The sequence below is a fragment of the Anser brachyrhynchus genome (assembly GCF_964034855.1).
Source record: "Anser brachyrhynchus genome assembly, chromosome: 2".
Classification (NCBI taxonomy): domain Eukaryota; kingdom Metazoa; phylum Chordata; class Aves; order Anseriformes; family Anatidae; genus Anser; species Anser brachyrhynchus.
The window spans coordinates 22,952,003-22,971,557 of NC_137695.1; the positions used below are offsets into that span (position 1 = coordinate 22,952,003).

General features: G+C 44.3%; 1 protein-coding gene and 1 long non-coding RNA gene across 7 annotated transcripts in view; both read left to right on the forward strand.

Annotated features, from left to right (window-relative positions):
* The first annotated feature begins 491 nt into the window (after nt 1–491).
* LOC308190860 lies at nt 492–4,487 on the forward strand. Its single transcript, XR_013947539.1, has 2 exons — nt 492–595; nt 2,770–4,487. It is a non-coding gene; the product is annotated as an uncharacterized lncRNA (long non-coding RNA).
* Nucleotides 4,488–8,659: 4,172 nt separating this feature from the next.
* FAM171A1 (family with sequence similarity 171 member A1) overlaps nt 8,660–19,555 on the forward strand; it is an 89,094-nt gene continuing 78,198 nt past the window's right edge. Inside the window, exons 1-2 of one of the 6 annotated variants that reach the window (XM_080583476.1) lie at nt 8,815–8,954; nt 11,068–11,218. In XM_080583476.1, coding sequence (XP_080439602.1) covers nt 11,131–11,218 — 88 coding nt within the window. In that variant the 5' untranslated portion in view covers nt 8,815–8,954; nt 11,068–11,130. Of the gene's footprint in view, nt 8,955–11,067; nt 11,219–19,555 lie in introns of all 6 variants that reach the window. The other 5 variants (XM_080583474.1, XM_080583475.1, XM_080583478.1 and 2 more) reach the window with 5 other exon arrangements.

The window sequence follows — 19,555 nt, forward strand, 5'->3', positions numbered from 1 at the left end:
AGCACCAGCTAATTCAAAGCTGGGCCCTTGGGAGCTAAGAAACTAGTTGCATTTGCTAGCACAGCTGTAGCTGTCTAAGAGATTGCTAAGCCTTGATGGGATGTGTGTGGCAATCAGATGTAGCAGAGCAATCATTCGTGAAAAAAGAATACCAATAATTGCCTCGATATTTTAACTAGGTAGATAAAAATGAAATTGTCCAAAAAATAGTTCTAGTAAGGACTGATGGTAATGGTGGCATAATATGGTGAAATGAATAGCTAGAATATTTTTAAAAGCTCAGATTACATAAATAGATATATATATTTTTTTTTTCTGGAGGTTTCAGGATTATAATATAATTCTCCACCTTTGTTAATTACTGATAACTGTGAATTATTTCTAAGCCACTGAATAATAGCATTTAAAAAAAAAAAAAGCTGTAGCTTTAAAAATCTCTACTTCATATGTAGAAAAAAAATAAACTGATGCAGGGTTGTCTGTTTGAATCAGCAGTTGTATTGTCATAAAACGGACATCAGGGACGAATTTTCATCAGTCAAAAAGAACCATTCCTCAGTTTCGGCTAAAGAAGGAAAGAGGCTGGAGTAGGAAGGTGTAAGTCAATGGGGAGGGAGCTGTAGGAATCAAGATTAGGTGAGACTGTTTGAACAAGGGTATGGTAGTAGGTATGTTTAGTAAAGAGTGAAGTTTAGAAAGATAACCTGGGATAAATGCATGAGATAAAACAAATACAAAGAAAAGGAAGGAAAATGGAAGTGCTGTGTTTAGAAGTAGGGGTGAGGGAGAGGGAACAGTAAGGAGGTTTCAAATATGATTAAAATAAGGGAAAGGGCAAGGTTTTTGAGGGGTTTATAATTTCCAACTGCAAAACTGATGTGCTTGAGAGCACACGGTTAAAGTAAGAAAAAAAGTGGACAAGAAAAATAAATGAGGTTTTGGCAACGTAGGCAATAGCTGAATCCATGAGAAAAAGTGAAGTGTCCTGAGCGAGAGGAGGTCTGAAAGCAGAGATGACAGGCAGATGGGAGGAAGGGGAGCCAAAGAAAGAAGATGACTGACACAATTGTTTGGAGAACTTTAGCGAAAATCAGTTTTTAAAAATCTTGCTAAAATTATGGCTGTTGAGAACAACGCTTGCCAGGCTTTTTTATTGATTTATAAAGTGGTTTCATTACTCTTCCAAAGTCTGAGATCTGTACAAAGCCTCTTAATGACAGCTCAGGGCCATTAAGCAAGATCCTTGCGTTTTATTTTTGCTGAATTGGAGGGAGAGAACAGAAGGAACCGCCGCTAGGAGGGACAGGGAAGCACAGTCACTCCCAGGCTCCCAGAACAGAGCTGCACCTGGCTGGGTGCTCAGACGTACGTTCCTCCATCAGCTTCCAGAAGAGCTGTACCACTGGGGTTTTTAGTGATTTTTTTTTTTTTTTTTTTTTTTACTGAAGTGGTTTTTAGTAAGGCATTGCACCAAAGCAGTACTTTAGAAAGCTTATATTTTATCAGTATGCTTTTGTCATCCTTTACTGCAGCACAAAGATAGTTTGGTTTGTTTACATCTGACATCGATTTTGTTGTGTTTTTAACTGCTTTTGGCAGCTCAATCCCATAAGTGGTGTCCAGCAGAGTTGAAATCAAGCTTTCTCCAGAGAAAGTTTTAAGTTCTTCTAGCTCATATCAGAAGGATAGAGTCATCCCTTCAGCTAAACAGAGCCATAAATAACTATAAAGAGGAAAAGAAGGATTTTTGAGCTGGAGAATATCTTTCTCTTAATTATAGTCCATGGTAACCTTACAACAGTCCCTAGTATCAATGTTGTTGCTTTTTCTTATCTTATCAGGAATTTTATTATGTTGGTGGTCTTAGTAAATTCTTAGCTCTCAAAGTCAGGGGCTCATATGGGGTTCTCAAATATTTGTTGTTTGCGAGTAATGAAAGCAAGCGTGTGTCTATCCATTTGATGCATTATGCATGGTGCTGAGTCTTCAGGTTTGCAAGAACTGAGTCTTGAGATCAGGACATACTTAGCTACTCAGCCATAAGCAAGACCAAAGTCTTGTATTTTGCATGAGAACTGGGGTGGGAGCTGGCAGATGCCGAAATGAATCATAACTACAGTTCTGTTGTAGAGTATCTGCAGGCAGATACTGAGACCTTGGTTTGCTTGTCAATGTTCTGATATTGAATTATCTTGGTGTTTTGTCTTTTGGTTAAATGAAATCCCTTCAGCCTAGCACTAGGGTTCTGGCTTGTTTGCTGTCCACAAGGCTATACATCCTCTCCAGCCTATTCCCTGCATAAACTTCTTGGATAAATAAATAATAATTTGGACATATCCCCACATGCTGATTTTAGCATATCCCCACGTTTTAGAGACAGACTTCCAGCTGCTGCACACCTGAATACATTCTGCCCGAATCTAAGAGCAGCAAACTGGTGTATCGGTGCGTGGCTTGCCTAGACACACATTTCACTGGTAAATATCTAAGTACCAGGACTGGCATTTCTCCATTGGACTGGCAGACTAATGTCTGGATGCCTTTTTCATCATATGCTTCCACCAAATGTTTTTCTAGCAGAAGTATGAGTCACTTCAGAGAAGTGGTAGTTTATTGCGCAGTATTTCTGAACTTGCATTTTCCCCTCTGTGAAACCCTGAGCAGCATTTTTTGAAAGCCTGTGCCCTAGACTCCTTACAGTGTTTGGAGTCAGTCCAGACTCTTTTTTTCTTCCAAGATAATTAAATATCATTAAATTTTTTGTTTCAGTCCATTTATGTACAAAACAATCTACAGGAGCTGCCATTCATCTCCAGTAAGGGACAGATGTTTCCGCACAGCGCACCTGCCAAGGTGGTTTTGCAGATCTCACGGAGCCAGACTTGCTGCTGTTCCTGCTAAGAGAAGCACCATGGTGGAAGGAAAATTTGCCACTTCAGAGGGCAGTCTGCGCAGTGGCAGTCACTGCCCTCTCACCTCTCACCCCAGTTGTGTTCTCCCTTCCCACTGCTCTCAACCTGGAGCCTGCTCTTCACCTTCATTTCTCCTCCACTGCCAGCTACTCTTCTGCTAGAAGAGGAAAAGGATCTAGGAAGGAGGACAGCTGTGATCTGCTCATCTTCTGAGCAGACCATGCTGCAGGAGAGGTACAAGTTTACAGATGCTTTTGTCTCCTGTAGTTAACAAAAGCTCCACAGACCCCACATAGCCTTTCTCACTTTCCTTCCCCACTGACTTCCCCTTCATCTTTCCCACAGCCCGCTGACTCCTCGATCATCCTTTTGTCCCTGCTTCAGGTCCACCACTGCCTCACAGTCGTCTCTCAGCTGCTGCAGCCCAGCCTCCTAAAACCCTCATTTCAAGTTCAAGACTCTCCTATAGCCTCTCCTCTGCAGCCTTCAGGCGGTGCTTACAGACCTTTTTTAATCCTAGCCTAGTCCTATTCTGGTAGTTCCCACAAGACAAGAATTAGTTTATTTAATATATAAACTGGGCAGTAAAACCTAATTTTGGCTTTCATGTTTATTGAAGGCTTGAGCTGGTCCACAACCTGTTGATCATCAAGGGGGTTACTGAATTCAGGTGTGGGGATGTATTTCACACGTAACTGTACCACACTGACATCCCTACGCAAACAAATACTTAGGTCTTGCTTAGGCAAACATTTCTTTACCTCACTAGCACGTACAGGTACTCATTGACTTCCATATTAATAGCACAGCATGGGTATGTCAGTACTGAAATGGTCTGAGATCTGCAGGGTAAAAGATATTTATGCCAAAGATAGCATTATGTTTTTATATCCAGACTCAGCATTGGCTACAGCTAACACAACAGTTATGCTCAAGCACTCCTAGATTTCTGGTAAGGATAGGAAGCTGTTATTGTCCTGGCTATAAAACTTTGTCGTTCTCTCTCAAAGATCCAGGACTAGATAACTTCTACAGTTTTAATGTGAAAATGCTGAATACCACAAAATCAGTAGCTGGCTCTGCTCACTGGGAGCATTACAAAATAATCTTCAGGGCTTTGTACTCACACATTCTTTTTTTTTTTTTTTTTAAGATTTAGTTTTGTGATCTGGCATATGTAATGTAACTTGCACACTGGTAAACAAGGATTCTGCTAGAAATGATAAAAGTACTTCAAAGCCATTCTTAAATATACAGACCGGTACTACCACCCAGAAAGGCTGGATAACAGCTTGCTACAGATATGTATTTATGAAAAATATCTGTACCTCTTGGATCACTGAATTCACTTGCTATATAGAAAATATTTAACTGTTAATGCATTATAGATTTGTCGTTGGCTGTCTGAGCATTGCTTTCAGACGTTACATTTGTACACATGGAAGTGATACCACCTGAAAAAATGTGCTAGAAGATGTGAGAGAGAACAGAAAAGGACTAATTAGCCTGAACTTTTGTTTAAGCATATTCAACACACCATTCAAAAGCATCTGTGAAACTACTCATTGTAGGAAACTGAACATTTTAACTACAAGCCTAACCTCAAAGTAAAGTATATAGTCTTCAAGGCACTCTTTGAATATCTGTTCACTAATGCCTGGTCCTAACAGCCTTAGTAATAGCTAATCATGTAGTAAGTATATTAGTATATGTGACTTGAATGGTCAACTATATTTGGAAATCTGTTTGTTCATACAATGTGAAAATGTATAATGCGTAGCCTCAGCTCAGACTGGAGGAATAGGAAATGCTGTAGAAATGAGACATTTTATTTCCTAGCTTGGGACAAGAACACATCCTGCCCCCACTGCACCTCCAATGCCAGGGCTCAAATATCCCTCCTAAACAGAAACGAGCAGAGTTAGCTAAACTCTCACGGGAGCCTGTCTCAGGGCATTTTATTGTATTTCAGTGTTATTTACTGACATCTCTTGTGTTGTTTACTCAAGCTGCAGGAAATCGGCTCCCTTTTTCCTATAAAGGTGTATAGCCAATAGGTACCAATAATAATAACAAAAAAGCATGAAAACATGACCGGGGTATAACTGATATTTGCTTAAGTTTGAAGAGGATTTGAATTGAGCTCTAAGACATGAACATGTGTCACAGTGAGTGTTCATTCAGAAATCAATGGCGTTACCAATATGTCAGTATTAGATACTTAAGTGCTCATTGAAGCAAGGGAGAAAGGATCATCTCAAGAGGAGCTATTTGGAAGAATAGCTCAGTTTCATGACATGAATGGGTGCATTTATGAGAGTGCTACCATATAATTATATATATGAATTTAGCTTACTTGGGAAAAAGACAAGCCCTGTGTGCCCAGTATAGTCTTTAAGTATATCTGGGCTCCAATAAAGAGAGCTAACACAGGAAGCCTGTGGTATTGTATATATAGCTTGTGTTTTTAAAATATGCATAGACTATTTAGGATCAGGTATCTGCATCTCATTGCAGTAGGTCAAATTAGTTATGGAAATAGAGTGGAATATACTGCTTTTCTTTTCATCATTTGAGAAGTTATCTTTAGATGGAATATTGTAATATCAATATATAGATATTAACTGATATGTCATTTGAAAATAAAAGATCTCTGAATAACCACTTCCCACAAAGCTTTTGTCCTATCTTCCCATCTAATTGTCTTCTGTGAAGTGGTAGCAGATAATGGCATCTCTTAGTCATGGAATCCAGATAGGCGAGCTGTATTTCCTAGGCTAAATAAAACCCGAAAGCTATGAGACCACTAGCCTTACAAAGTTGAATTTCATAACTTTAAGGTCTCTTAATCAAGTTAGGTGGGGAAACATAACACAGTGAGGCCAGAGCAGTGTATAATCCCGATGAGTTTTGATAGTTCTCAATGTACAGCCACAGGAGAGGGGCAAGTGCTATGCTGAGTGCCCACAAGTTATCTTCCTTATTTGAAGGAAGAAGGCAATGAGAAAAAGCAAAGTTAACCTTCCATATGCCTGTAGCTTTTACTATGAATTACAAACCTTCCTTTTCTGGAACTGCAAATTCATTGAATAATGGGTCAAGTGAACAAATGCCGCCAAAACTGAATCTTGAAACAGAATATTTGTTCACTAGTGATAAAGCAAAAGCTTCTATTTTTATAAAAGATGATTGAGCCCTGTGTAAAGGGCTTTTTGCTTTCATAAATGTAAATTTTGGACAAAACTCAGTGTAATATCCTATTTCAGTGCAATATCTCATTTCTTTTCCACCCCAACCATTCCGAGGAGATATATTTAATGCCAACATTTGATGGCAAAGTTGTTATCAAAACATTAATGCTAATAATAAACATCCAGGTATCTTGTTGCTTTAGCGTAAACTTTTCCTCATTACACGGACCAATAATGAAGTACTTTTCAACCCGTTTCAGCTTGCTCTTGCAAAAACTTGACGCGTGCCAAGTTCTGGTCTACAGAAAATGAAGCATTTTTGATGTAATACAGAAACTTGAAATCTGTTTTCATTGCTACAGCTACCCAGACATACTAATCAGAAATGGAAAAGCACTTCTATGCTCTTTATTTTGCTTCAATGTATAGCTGTAATAATTTATTAAAATGGTTGACAAAGAGACAAAGTATGGTAGCTTTTTTGATGCTATACACAGACTAATGCCTTCTTTGAGGTGATGTAGGGTTTACTGATAATTTAAAACAGCATGTTTTCCAAACAGCAATAATTGTCAAAATTTTGTTTGGAGTAGTTATCCGCTGATGCTGCAAGGAGCGTGGTATCTGTTTTCTATGAAAATAATAGAACTATATTCAGGAAAATGCATATTCTTCTTTGTAAGAAATCAGTCTAGCTTTCTTTATGGACAGAGATCTCTTACATGTAACTTTCAAGCTATGACTTTCATCTTATTTATGCTAATTTAAATCCATGGACATCCAAAGAAAGAGAAGTAGGATCTTAAAAAAGATGGTAGACCATGTGCATTTTTTTACCATATGGCCAACATTCTTTCTTTATGAAGGAATGTGTCATAGTAGTGATGGTTGGTGGTTGGGCCAGATGATCTTGGAGGTCTTTTCCAACCTTAATGATTCTGTGATTCTATGATAGTAACTAACAGCCTCCAAACCTTCATTCAGTTTCTGTTATAAATTCTCTGGGCTCTTCAGTCCATTTTTGGTTCATTGTAAATGTTCAGACAGGACATGAGACAGTATTCAAATCTTTGTTTTAAGATACAGGGATAAGATCAGATCAAATCTTTGTTTTAAGAACAAGGATAAAATCAGATGATCTGTATGTGCTCATTTGCTCTTTTCTTGAAATGAATAGTCTTTCTGTAACTACTTTTCTTATAGGAATGAGCTTTACAAATAAATCCTCCAAACTCTCAATAAAAAAAGAAATAATAAAAAAATAGTGATGTCTACACCATATTTGTCAAGTCTAAGAAAACGTATTTGAACCTCTTAACAATAAAATCAGGGTAAAATACATTATAAGCAATTGGAGTGTCTCCAAAAAGAAAATGGAAAATATTCAAGGACTGCAAAACCAGTTTTATACTTCTGGGATATGAGTTCCATAAAATTCAGTAAAGAAACAACCTGTAGCTTGTGATAGCTAGTCTGGTTACATACCGAAGTGGTAAACAACTGTATTGCTTCCTATAAATACATATACAACATTTTTATGGTAGATTTTATTTAAAAATAGAATTATGTTACAAGTAAAACCTGAAGCCATAAGATGCCTCTGTGAGGGATTAAACTTTTAGGTATGCAAACTTCAGTCTTACAGGCAAACAGAAGCATAGACAGTGTTTGGGACCAGATCATGGGAAATCCGTGAGCTGGTAGGGCAGAGGCTTTGCTTTGCACAGCTGTGTAAAGACTTGCCATAATAGCTGTCCCTAGCAGCAGTCTCTGCGCCGGAGGAAACATGAGCAGCGCCTGTTCTCGCTCCCCTAGGAAGCATAACGCTCAGCAGAGCCAGGAAGGGGAGAAGTGAGCGCTGCGGCATTGTGTTCTGTCTCCTGGAGAAAAAGTACACCGAGAGATGCTCTTATGGATGGCACAAATTAAACCTGAGAGAAACCCTCCTGTGACACCCTGTTAAGCACGGCAGTGACAGCCACCACCGCATCCGCACGGGTTTTGCAAGGCCAAAGCGGGTGCAGAACCGCGACCTCGGCCTTCAGCATCTGCCTTCAACCGCTCGCCCTTCCTTTCTTGCCCCGTTTCCGAAGGCCCTTTCACCAAACGATTCTGTACGCAAAAGCAGCAGATGGATTCTCGGTTGGCCCTTCGGTCGCTGCTGTGTTTATTTTCAAAACCGCTTTGGGTCTGCAACAGGCGAGCAGGCCCCTGCGAGCCATCGCGCCCCTCTCCCGCCTCGTCCCCCCCGCCGGGCGAGCGCGGTGCCGGGGAGAGGCCATTTTGCGGCTGCTGAGGGGAGGACGGGGGGCGGCGGGGCAGGAGGGACGAAGCCCAGGGGCAGGTAAGCCCGGCGGCGCCCGGCGGGGCTCCGGGCGTGCTGCGGACATGGCCGGGCAGCGGGGCTCGGCGGAGGGGCTGCGAGGCTCGGCGAAGGAGCACCCCCGCCGCCCGGCGACCCCCGGCCGCCCCCCTCGGCGGGGCAGGGCCGGCAGGGAGCGCTGTGCCGCCCCGCAGGCAGCCGGGGCCGCGGAGCCCTCCCCCGTCTGCTCCCCGCCCGGCCCGGGGGGGACGGGGGCAGCGGAGGCCGGGGCGCCGCGGCGGGCGGGGAAAGCAGGAGGGGCAGCGCCCGGCAACATGGAGGGAGGCGCGGAGCGGGCCGGCCCCTGATGCGGCTCTTTCTCCTCCTCCTCCTCCTCCTCCGGGCAGCGGCTCCGGCGGCGGTTCCCTCTCCCTGGCGGCGGCAGGCGGGTGGAGATGAGCAGGTCGGCGGCGCTTCTCCTCTGCCTGCTGGGCTGCAACGTGTGGAAGGCGGTGACCAAAACCTTAGGGGCGCCCGAGGCGGCTCAAGGTCGGTGCGGGGAGAAGGGCGGCGGGACCGGCCCGCTTTGTGCCGCGGCCCCCCGGGGGGCTGCATCGTGCCAACTTGGGGGGGCCGGGGAGGAATCGGGGCGGGGGGGGGGCGACGGGAGACCCCTCCCGGGGGCAGCCCCGCGGCGGAGGCGGGTGCGACCCCCGGGGCTGGGGAGCTTTTGTTAGCGGCGGGGGCTGCCGCCGGCCTCATTGTGCGGCCCCCTCGCTCCTTCCCTCCCTCCCTCCGTGCCGCCGGAGCTGTTGCATTGCGTCCATCTCCCCCGGCAGCCCTCCCGCCGCAGGGCCCGAGGCGGCGGTGAGGGGCGGCGGGGCCCTTGGGGGGGGCCGCCCGAGCCCCTCGCCTCCCTTCCGTGGGGCCGCCGGGCTGCGGGCTCGCCCCCTTCCCCCGGGGCTGGCCGGGCGGCTCGGCCCCGCAGCCCCGGGACGTTTCCGGGCCTCGGCCCGGCCTTTTGTTCGGCGCGGTGGGCTGGGGCAGCCGGGGAAGGCGACTTGATGGCCTGTCACTCGCCAGCACCTCTGGGGTGGGAGCGGGAGCCCCGGTGGGGCAAGACCCCAGCACCCCGGGGTGCCGTGGCGGTGCCCCCAGCCCCTGTGGCAATCGCCGTCCTCCTGGGCCCAGCCAGGGGTTGCTCTGCCCCACTCCTCGCAGGTACCTCCGGGCACGGTGTCGAGGTGCACCTGCCCCATGACGCACACCCCGTGTGGAAACCGGGTGGGTAGGAGATGCTGCTCCGTGCCCCGGTGGCTCCCGGCATGGTGTGACAGGAGAGCTGCTTCTCCCTGTGCCTGGAGAAGGGCCCTGCAGCAGCAGCGTGCCTACCGGGACCACAGCTGTGTCAGAAAGCAGAAAACCTGGCTACCTGGTGGTACAGAACGTGCCAGGTCCTGAGGGTGCCGGGAGAAAATGCGTCTCCAGCATCGTCAGTTGCCTCGTAGCTTGCGCTGTCAGGTGGCTACGTGCGCCATCAGGGATGGAAGAGGTCTTACTCCAGCTCAGCCCTTGTGGCTGTGGTCAGTGGCGTTGTTCCCTCTGCGGTGGGATGGAAGTACGCCGCGTGAGAGTGTGCTTGTGTCCCGTTTCCTATAAGCTTTCCTGTCCTGCCCTTCCTTAAGATCCAGTAAGCGATGCTTGCCACAAGGAGAGAAGGAATATGTTCAAAGTAATATTTTTTGACTTTTTTATAGTTGTATTTATGGTATACTAGGTAAGCTCTAGGTAGACTCTTGTTCTCATATAGAGTGTTCAAAAGGTGCTGGTATCTCGTAGCAAAACCTACCGCACTAGGCAATCTGATGTCAAAGTTAATGTCACATTCAGGCCTTCTTTTAAGGAAGCTGTTACAAAATAAGAAGTCCTGAACTATGATTCAAGTGCCATTAAACTCAGGACTATATTGAGTTTACTGATGGATGAGACGGGAAAAAAAAAGAAATGTGTTCATCCCTTGACACTTGGTATCTGAAGTTCTACTGTAATTTCTGTATCATATGAGAACTCTGTCCATATATGCGATCAGAACAGTGAGGTATCAGCAAAATTAATGCTTTTCAACTGCCCTGTTGATCTTATCTTCTACTGTAAGCTCAGTTCAGAGTATCTGGAGAGTCTTGTCTCCATAGCTGCTGCATTCCCATCAGAACTGATAGCTGATGATTTAAGTAATAGCAGCTATGTCAGTGAGTTGAGAACATTTGTATCTAGATGGAATGGTCTAATTTTATCTTCAGTGTACAGCTGAACAGCTGAGCTTTCATAGGTAGCATTATTTCCCAATTTTTTCCCAATTCAAAAATTCTTATTGTGAGCTTTGTATGTCTGCATTGGTAAATGGGTATGTAGAGCTGATCTAGTACTGAAGCGTGTTCTGCTGAGCTGTAGTTATTAGTTACCAGCTATTTACTGTGAATCTCTTTAAAAAAAGCTTGTGATGCAAACTTGTTGTTTGTATACCCATCAGGTGTGAACGTTGGGGGTGGGGATGGGGAGGTGTTTTAGCACCCCGCACATTCCTTGTTTGTGTGCTTAGCACAGTAAGCGCTAAATGGTTATACAGCTTAAACCAACTGTTTTTTTCCCTCCTGCCCTTTAGCACTGTGGTGATAGTTCTAGCTACAGGTGAAAAGAGAGCACCACTGCCAAAGTTTAGGGATGCATGCAGATGACATTCTTTCCTCTGAATGGATGTACCCCCTGTGGCTGGGAAGAGACTAGACTACCAAGGGATCCGAATGAAGGTGGAGGTGAGAAAACCAGAGGGTGCTATTGTGAAGTAATAGCTTCAGCTGCAGTGTTTATTACTGGACAGATTACAGGAGGCTGTGGTAGAATCCTCCCTGTGGTGGGATAGGTTAGGTAAGGCATAGTTAAGATTTTCCATTCCTCTGTTAATGTGAATATGTCTCGGACTGGGAGCTATTTGAACATGGGATATGTAACTGGTGTCCTGGTTCAGGAAGGGAAGATGAGCGAGTCTTTGCATCTAGCATTTCTTTCTCGCTGCTCTCAGCCTTCTGTTCAGACGATTCCAGCCTGAAATTCTGCTCAGGCAGGCTGGTTACATAATCGGTGAATATGGAAAGTACTGGTAATTAAGCTCCGCATTTAGCACCCTATTTAGAAAATTGGATGACTTTGGCAGGCTGTTACCTTATTTGGCTCATTATGCAGATACAGTGTGGCCTCCGAAGGTCACAGAGGTAACCTGTAAGTTTCAGTAAGTGGAATCATTTTTTATTTTTTTTTTAGTACAGTAGAGTCCATTCAGATGAGTTGTTCATTTTTGTCATTATTGGGACTTAGCACCCCAGCAATGAAGTTGTTAAAATTCCAGGAAAATACATCAAGGATTGATATGATGTTCTCTCTCTAATTTCTCTCAGATGCTTACAACCTGGCCAGTGTTTCAAGTGGGACTAAATTATATTTGATTATTTTTTTTTTAATTTGTTTTATTATTTATTCTGAAACTTAAATTGGTTTGGATGCATGCTGAAATTAATGTATAGGAATTTGAATTAAAAAAGCAAACAAGCAAACAAAAATACCCATGACCCCTTAGGCTTGATTTTGACTGTCAGTTGGTGATTTGGCTGAGTACAGACGAAATACGCGATGAGCTCTCTTCATATGAGCAGACCCTTTTAAACTTTGGGGGCCTTGGCAAGGTGGGAGTTTAAGAGTTATGTGAGGAGGCAACAGGAACCCAGGCAGAATGCAAGTGAAATCAGTGTAATTTGAGAGGGGTTCAATTTCTTTGTTGGCTTTTAACTTTGCTTTGCAGTAGAAAGTGGTGATGATTCATTCGTAGATGCAAGGGAGGATCTCATAAAAGAACTGCTCGAGTGTTACGTTGTAGTGCAGAAGCCCAGGATGGCTTTCAGCTGATGCAGTGGATGTATGTTTTAATTTATGTCTTTGCTGGTCTTTATATGTTATTAGTTGTTCAAAACTAAGAAGTTTTGAATAAGAAAATAACACATTTGAATAATAAATAACAGGCGGTTCAAGGACTTTTCTACCGGTAGACGCATATGCTCAGGCTGTCCCAACTTTGTAACCGCAGGATAAGATCAGGCTGTTGTTTTTTTTTTTTTTTTTCCTAGTATGATGGTGAATAAAAGTTCAGCTGTCACAACTTAGTCAGAATCCACAATATCTTCTCCCTCTGGGTGCATGGGCGATAGGGAAATTGATGCTTGAGTGCTGCTGCTTGCCTGCGTGCAACCAGCCATTACATTACTTGGTGTTGTGAAAGCTAATTTCACAACCATTTCAGCTGGGCATTTTGCGAAGGTTTCTTCTCTGGATGGTTCAGTAACCGCAGTAAAGAGACCCTCAAGTTCTTGGCTTCTTTTTAAGCCACTTACGCCAAGCTTGCAGTTCTGGCTGTGATGATAGATAACATTAAGATGAAGTAGAACTAGTCATCTCTTTCATCTTGCATCGCGGCACCAACTCTTCTCAATCCGCTGTAAATTACTGATGTCCTTCAAATGCAAACGTTATTTCATTGAGACCACAAATGGACTCACCAGAGTAGAAACTAAACTGCTCTATAACAGTACAAAAGATGTTTTACTTTAGGAGGAGCAAATTGTTTGCTTAGTACTAGTATTGTAAAATCTTAATGAGGAGGATGTATTTGTTATTTTTATTGGTTATCAGATTAAGAAAAATGCTGGACTTTTCCATGTTTACCTTTAAACTCCTAATGCTTGCAGATGGAATGCTGAGAGCTGGGCCAAATGAACGACTGCCTTGGTGAGTGCATGGTGTAAAATTGCAGCCTTTCTGGTGAGCGTTTGTGTTCACCTTTTTGGCTTGTAACACCTTACAGTGAGTGTTTCAGCTCACCTTACGTACGGTTACGAGCACGTGTGTATGTGCTTGTCAGGGGATGGCGAGTTCCCACGCTGGCTTCCCGGTGGCCGCTTGTCTGCTTGTGCCTTGAGATGGTGTTAATCACATGTGTTCCCTAACACACAGGGAAGAACCACCTTCTCTCTTCCTCTCTTGTTTTTTTTTTTTTTGGTTGTTTTTGTTTTTAACCTCATACCGACACCTCTGGCTGTATGAGACCTGGTTCATGAAAGTTTTAGGGTCGGCTGCTTTCTGTGCCGACTGCTGGCCGAGTGGAGGGTTTCAAATAGCAGTCCCCTCTCTACAGGAGAGGTTTCTTGTAGCAATGAAATCCAATTTCACCATATGCCTGGTGCTTTAACAGAAGCCTCGGCGTATGTGTGTGGGGATGGAGGGAGGACTGTGCTTTTAGGTTCGATGGAAAACTTGAGAAATCTTCAGTGATTTTGGTGCATTGAGGGATAGGAGTGTCACTGCCTACTGTTAGTACATACTTCAGATTAGTTCTGTACTCCTGTAAATGAGCAATGACTACCAACAGTCGTGGTGCATGAAGAAAAATGAGAGCAAAATGCATGGCAGGGAGACTTAATGCATAGTTCGGGGGTTAAGGACCATTACCACAAGCTTCTCCTAGTGAATTTGTTTCACAGGATGGTTTGGGTTGGAAGGGACCTTAAAGACCATCCAGTTCTACCCCTCTGCCCCCCCTGTCATGCAGGATAGTGTTCTCTAAGAAGTTATATTTACTCAGGCAAGAGCAAAAGAGAAGATGGAATACGTTATAATGCAAGTAACCATCAGCGGTTTCTTAAAGGCAAAACTAAACTTCATGACAAAGGAATGGGCTGTACACAGCAGCCGTTAGCAGCTCACCTGGAGGAAATTCACTGCCTGTCCACCAGCAGTTCATCTGACACCATAAAAGCAGCCTCCCCAGGGTGGCGATGCACACGGCAGCTTCTGCTGCTGCGTGGCAGTACGGCTACGTGCCGTACCTGGCAGCTTGGCGCACGGTTTGAAAGGCATTTCTTAGTGCACTGTTTGAAGTTTGGCTTCTGGGTAGCAGTATGGCTGGAAATGATGCTGCTTTCATGTATTTGAAATTTTTCCAGTGCATTTGATCAATCCAGTTGTCATGTACCTCGAACCCGTGAGGTAGGGAGATAGTTATTTCTTCCAGTCAGCCAAAGGCAAATCAAATAGCCTCCAAAACATCTGCAACTTGAAGTCGAAGTGTGCATTTTCAGTACTTCTTTTTTGTGACACTGATCACCTTGTATGGCATTTTTTGTAGGATTAATTTCCCTTTGCACTGGTATGTATCAGTTCCACCTTTGGATATGAAGAAAGGCAGCTTCTGTGAGAGCTGTGGTGTTGGTGTCCTGCCTCTCCCACGGGTCTCAGGGGTTTTACTGTATACCTGTCAGGCAGCACAAGTAAGGAAGACAAGAAGCCTGTGTAAAGAGACTTGTATTTACTAAAACAGATGAGTAATACAAAAATTTTTACATTGATTTATCTGGGGGGGAAGGACATCTTAATTTCTTAGTCCATCCTGACAAGTTTTTGTGAGGGGAAGGAATCCAACCAACCTACCTGCAGCAACACTTTTTGGAACCTGCCATATATACTAAAACATTTTGTTTTAGGAAATACCAAAGAGAGTGCTTTTTTTTTTTTCCTTTTTTTTTTTTTTCCAGAAATTCCAGAAACATTTTCCTGTAAGCTGGTTTACATTAAGTTTCCAGCTAATGTAATATCTGGCTTGTTGTGCGGGGGTAATAAGCATTATACACGTGCTTTTTCTGAGCACCATCTTTAGTTTTATTGGAAACTGGAAAGATATATTTGTTACTACGGAGCCATAAGAGTGTGAACATACTGTAATTTGTTCTTGCTTTTAATAAATGCATTGAATCTTTCACTTTAAAATATTAACACAGAATCCTATCTGACATATGGCAAGTCTGAGACCTTGAAAGCAGTATTTAAGAATATCCAGCACAAGGCTACGTTTTTCATTCCTTGTAAAATGACAGTGGGTCAAATAATGTGAAATGTTCTGTTTCGGATATACCCATTTTGCCTTTTTGCTTGTTTGAAGAGCAATGAATTTAGAGGTGATCTGAAGGGAAAATTACTTTATGTACAGTATAATCTGTAAATTTGGCTCCCATGCTGACTGCGTGGAGGATTGGGTATATCTAAACAGAGCTGCTGTTAGTGTAAAGTATATAATGTAGAATAGAAGTGGTAAGTGGTCTGTGTGCAGGCAGGGCACAGAAGAACTCCGGAAATCCAACATTGAAGTTATCTTTTAATTGTTCCTGCTCCTAGTTTTTGCAGTTCTACAAGCTGCCACCGTGAGTGAAATCCTGTCTTTATCCCTTATCTGTACACCTCGTACACCAGGCGGTGAAGCAGAAACCTGTCACTGTGAGCAGAAACCTGTACCTGCACCGGTGGAAAACCCTCCTGTGCTGCTTGCTGGTTGTGCGGCAGATAGCGAGGCAAGTAACAGATGAGGGGAACCCCGCGTAAACATTGCTGGGCTTGGGGTGACTCCGCAGGGGCCACCCTCAGCCTCCCCGCTCTGTGGGAAGCAGGCTTTGAGGAGCCACAGCGGCAGCAGGGGTGAGCGGGGAGGAAGCAGGGGCATGGGGGAAGCTGAGGGAAGGAAGTAGCAGCATCCTTTTGGCATGGGGGCAACAACAGAGCTGAATCCAATGAAGTGCAAAATGCTTCCATTTTTTTCAAGAAATCCCAGCTGGAAAAGTGATGGAGAGCTGTTGTACTGAGTGGTAGATGTGGGTAATAGAATAGCGGTGTTTCACAGTAAAAGGGAGCTTAATTTAACAGTCAGTAAATGCCAAGGTAAATAAGAGGTAGAGTTATAAGGTAATCCTACTTTGCTTAAAACAAAAAGGAAACAAAAAAAAAAAAAGGCGTTTCTTCTTGGAGATGTTTCTAGAGGTGATAGCAATGCTGGGAGCACCTTGTTTCATCCTGTATTTGTGATCACCATTACTGAAAATACTGTCTTCTTCCATCCTTTAGAAGCAAGGCTGTATACTAACGTGGCAACAAGCATTTCTCAAGCAATGTTGTGAGGCTTCCTTGATTTTAAAAAAGAAAAGCAAACAAACAAAAAACTGTAAATGATGTGTTTAGACTTTTGCTGGGAGGAAATAAAAGTATTGGCAGTTTTATCTATCCCTCTTGCTCTCCACCTTACGCCTTGGGCAGTTGTGCAAAGCGAAAGGTTGAGATCCAAACATCTCATCTCTCACTCTGTACTCGGTATGTGAACGTATGACTTCCCATGCAACGGACGTGCGCTTGTCATGCGTCTCGCCTCATTCAGGTGTCTGCATCTTAGTCAGTCATCTGCAGTCCTCCCGCAGACACAAACATCTGATCTATCCAGCTAATGGAGCTGAGCGTCGTCGCTGTTACCAAGAGCGAGCACGCTGAGCCAGATGGATCATGCTATAGCATCCACTGGCTGCAGGGATCTCCGCTGACTAGCCCAGCAGCCCAGGCACTCCCATTTAGACAGATGAATCCTCCCCTAGATATCATAACTGGAAGTCTCATCAGGACACTGTTGCCCTGAGCTTAAGAGCTACTGAATACGTAGCTCATAACCACTGCTGGAGGAATGAACGCACACCCATGGACTACCTGGCTGGGTTATGATGCGTTTCTCAAGGCTCAAACCAGTTGTTGTCTACGGCACTATTTTACATTTCTAAACCATTTGTCTTTGTAGTGTTATGAGTCCAAGTGTTTTCCTCCCAAGGGTAAATAAACAAAAAGAAAGGTTTAGAAACAAGTAAGGAGGCTTGCGGAGTTGTTTGGGCTTGTCTCCATGTTGGTTTTTTTCCCACAGTTTTAATTAGTTTTGTGTTCCCAAGAGTTGATTTATTCTGGATTAAGCTTTATTGTTACTCTCACCTTTGTCTGTTTTCTCTCTTACTGGCATTTGTGTAGCTGTGTGATAAATCAGATGGAGGAAGTTACCCCACTGAAAACGCTTGTACACACCGCTTCAGTTTTCACCTGGATCACTTCCCAAGTCGGGTTCATGGGGAGTTACGCAGACGCTGCTGCTGGTGTAGAGGAAGGGGCTGAGAGGAGCTGGTAAATGAAAACGGGGACTTCATGGCAACAGTGCCAGTTGATGCAGGATTAAATTGATTACAGAACTACTGCGTAAATAGTAGGGGACAACTTCTAGCAAGTGAGTTGTTTTAGAAGTGACTGCTCGAAGGAGACAACTGTTGAAAATTTCTTACCACCTCTTTGCTCCAAGAAAAAGTATAAAGACTTTCTGGATAACCAATTTGCCCCCAGGAGACTGAAAAAACTGCGCTAGAGCTCGGAGCAGTGAACATGGCCAGCCCTGTGTACTCACGGATGGTTTGAGATGTTTGCAGCCGCGGCCGCCTCCGTCTGCAGCAGGACAGGTTGTTGTCTCTGCATCTGCTGCTCCACTTTGTGCCTGGTGTGGTCGTTTCAGCAGAGTTTTGTCCACGGCTTAAGCCGATGTGACCCGCAGTATGTAGCGCTGATCAGTTTTCTACCAGCTGTAGAGGAACGTGGGTTAGCACCTGAGTCATCTTGGCTCTGCTCTCAGCCCCTCCCTCGCAGCCTGGGAGGAAATGATGCACTTTGGCCAACTGAAATGCAGAAGAAAGGCAGAGGGCAGTCCTGGGTGCTTAACACAGCATCCTGATGGAGAAATTTTTATCAGCTAACTCCCAAGTATGTGATTTGGCGTAATTACTGCCTGGCGTCTGATAGCGTCTGGTCACTCCTCTCACAACCGTCTGTCGGCCAGAGCAATTCCCATTTCCCTCCAGATAATTGCCTTGCTTTCCTTAGTTATTGCATTTCTGCATTGATGTCTCCTCGTTTAGGGTGTCTGCTGAGAGATAAGACGTGAAAACTTCTTATCCTACCCTTCTTCCTTCTGTTCCCGTGTTGGCCCTCTCCTATCTTGAAAGGCTTGGAGGCCCTTTGCCTCGCACCAGCAGGAAGCTCCGCCAGGGAGGGTGCGTGGCGGCTTTTCATTTCTGCTGGAGTCGGACGGGCAGTGCTAGGGAAGCAAACGGGTTCGGGAGCTCTGCAGGCAGCACTGCTGGGCTGCAAGGGTGAGGCAGGCGAGGATGGGAACGCGCTGCTGGGCAGCCCGGCGACAAACTTGCCCAGGCGCCGCGTTGTGTTTGCAGGACGGGTGGCATCGGCTCGAGATGGCAGCGAGAGCTGTTCTCACTGCTGTGCTCCAAATCGTGCTCCTGGCGAGTTCTGAAACCTGCTGAGCAGCACGCTGACCTGGACAAATATTACAGGAGTTTAAAAAGCTGCTTGTGGGAATAACGTTGACAGACACTGCGAAGCACAGCAACATAGTCGCTCTTTTAGCTTTACTGTTAGTACCCAGAGCATTCTTGCAACTCAGCTTATTTCAGCCTGTGGTGCTGCAGTCAAGGTCCTGGCAAATAGCTTAACTTTGAAGCAGTCTCTGGGTTCATGATGTATGATTTACAGGAGCCAGGAACACAGATGGTTGAAACGAGAGCTGTATTTTTGTTGTTATTCAGGGTGTCTGTGTGGGGGAAGTGTTACTTTTTTTTTTTTCTCCCCCCGCTATTAAAACTTTAATATGAAGAAGCTCATTTTCTTCAAAAGTTAAGATTTTCTTTGTTCTTACCGGGATAGTTATTTTCATTCTTTAGCATACTGCTTGTTAAAACTTTTTTCGAGGGAATTATGGCGCTGGACTTAGTCGATGTAAATGTTGTTGTTAGCAGCCTATGTGAAAATTACAAAATACACTTGCTTCAAGCAGTTTGAAGCAGTAGGAGCGAGAGCTTCTAATGGGATGAATTTCAAATTTTCTTATTGCTGCAAGCTATTGGGTTGTAACTTGCAGCAGGCTTCAGAATATTAAGCTGGTAAAAGTACTTTTAAATATCGGTTGTTGAAGGAAGAGAACCTTCATGTACTAAAATTCATGCTGAAAACCATTAGCTTTTCCAGACGTTTGATTAGATAAGGACTTCCTTCTTTAGATCAGATATGAATAGCTATCTGCTCTGTGAAGCTTTACCGCAGTGAAAACTGCCTGGCACTCCTTAGCTGTGTTAAAAATCTGACTGGAGATCTTGTTTTAATTAGTAATTTTACCTGTGAGCGTGTAGTTAATCTTT